At 64.4% G+C, this 1,042-nt stretch overlaps 1 protein-coding gene across 1 annotated transcript in view; it reads right to left on the bottom strand.

Moving 5' to 3' along the window:
* Positions 1-510, bottom strand: part of SP2 (Sp2 transcription factor) — a 10,724-nt gene extending 10,214 nt beyond the window's left edge. Inside the window, 1 exon segment of the mRNA XM_029959046.1 lies at positions 481-510. Coding sequence (XP_029814906.1) covers positions 481-510 — 30 coding nt within the window.
* Positions 511-1,042: the final 532 nt, after the last annotated feature.

Below are 1,042 nucleotides of genomic sequence, written 5' to 3' on the forward strand. Positions count from 1 at the left end.
CTCGCTGCCGCGCTGGCCAATCGGTGGAGAGATGGGGGACGGACGGCCAATCCGCTAATGGTCGCTGGTTGATAGGCAGCTCCGCGGTGCAATGGAAAGCGGAGCGCCGGGGTGACGGACGGACTCGGGGAGCCAATGGAAGAGCGGATTTTGATTGACAGCATACGAAGCCAATGGGCTCGAGGCCAGGCTGTGCGTGTCCGCTGGTTGAGTGACAGCGGGCGGGGGGGGTCGCAACTTCCTCTCGGGTGGGACCTGACCAAAATACGCCTCGCGATTGGTCACAGGCAGTTTGATTGACGGGCAGATTAGGCAATGGGAAGCGCGGCTATGCCGAGTCACGCTTGTGATTGGTGAAAGGTGGGGGGCGAGCCGTTTGGGGCTGATGACGTCACGGAGTCCCCCCGAGAGTGGGGGGGAGTCCCGGGGAACCCCCGAGGGGGGGCCTGGACCCCCCTTTCCCCCCTTTCCTCCCATCACCGATCCCTGGGGGCACCCCCAGGCCCCCATCACCGACCCCTTGGGACCCCCCCCCTCATCACTGACCCCTCGGAGGATTTGAGGGGGGTCCGGAGGGTCCCCAGCTTGGTGGCGCCCAGCGGTGGCTCCTGAAGGACCCCCAGACCCCCCCGGTGGGGGTCCAATCACAAAGATTGGGGTGTTCAGGGGGGTTGGGGTTCTTGGAGGGTTTTGGGGTGTTCAGTCCCCTTCAGGGCTCAAAGTGCCGGAGGATTTGGGGGTCCCCAGTCCCCCAGTAAAGATTGGGGTGCTCAGGGGGTTCAGGGTCCCCCCTCCCCTCACAAAGATTGGGGGGGGTCAGGGGTGTTCAATCCCCTTCAGGGCTCAGGATGCTCAGAGGGGTTGGGGGTCCCCATCCCCCTTAGCGAGGTTGGGGTGCTCAGGGGGGGTTCAGGGTGCTCAGGGGGCATTCAGGGTCCCCTCACAAAGATTGGGGTGTTCAGGGGGTTCGGGGTTCTTGGAGGATATTGGGGTGTTCAATACCCTTGTAGGGCTCAGGGTCCCAGAGGGGTTGGGGGTCCCC

This window comes from Manacus vitellinus, unplaced genomic scaffold (genome assembly GCF_001715985.3).
Source record: "Manacus vitellinus isolate BGI_N305 unplaced genomic scaffold, ASM171598v3 scaffold_192_pilon, whole genome shotgun sequence".
Taxonomy (NCBI): Eukaryota; Metazoa; Chordata; class Aves; order Passeriformes; family Pipridae; genus Manacus; species Manacus vitellinus.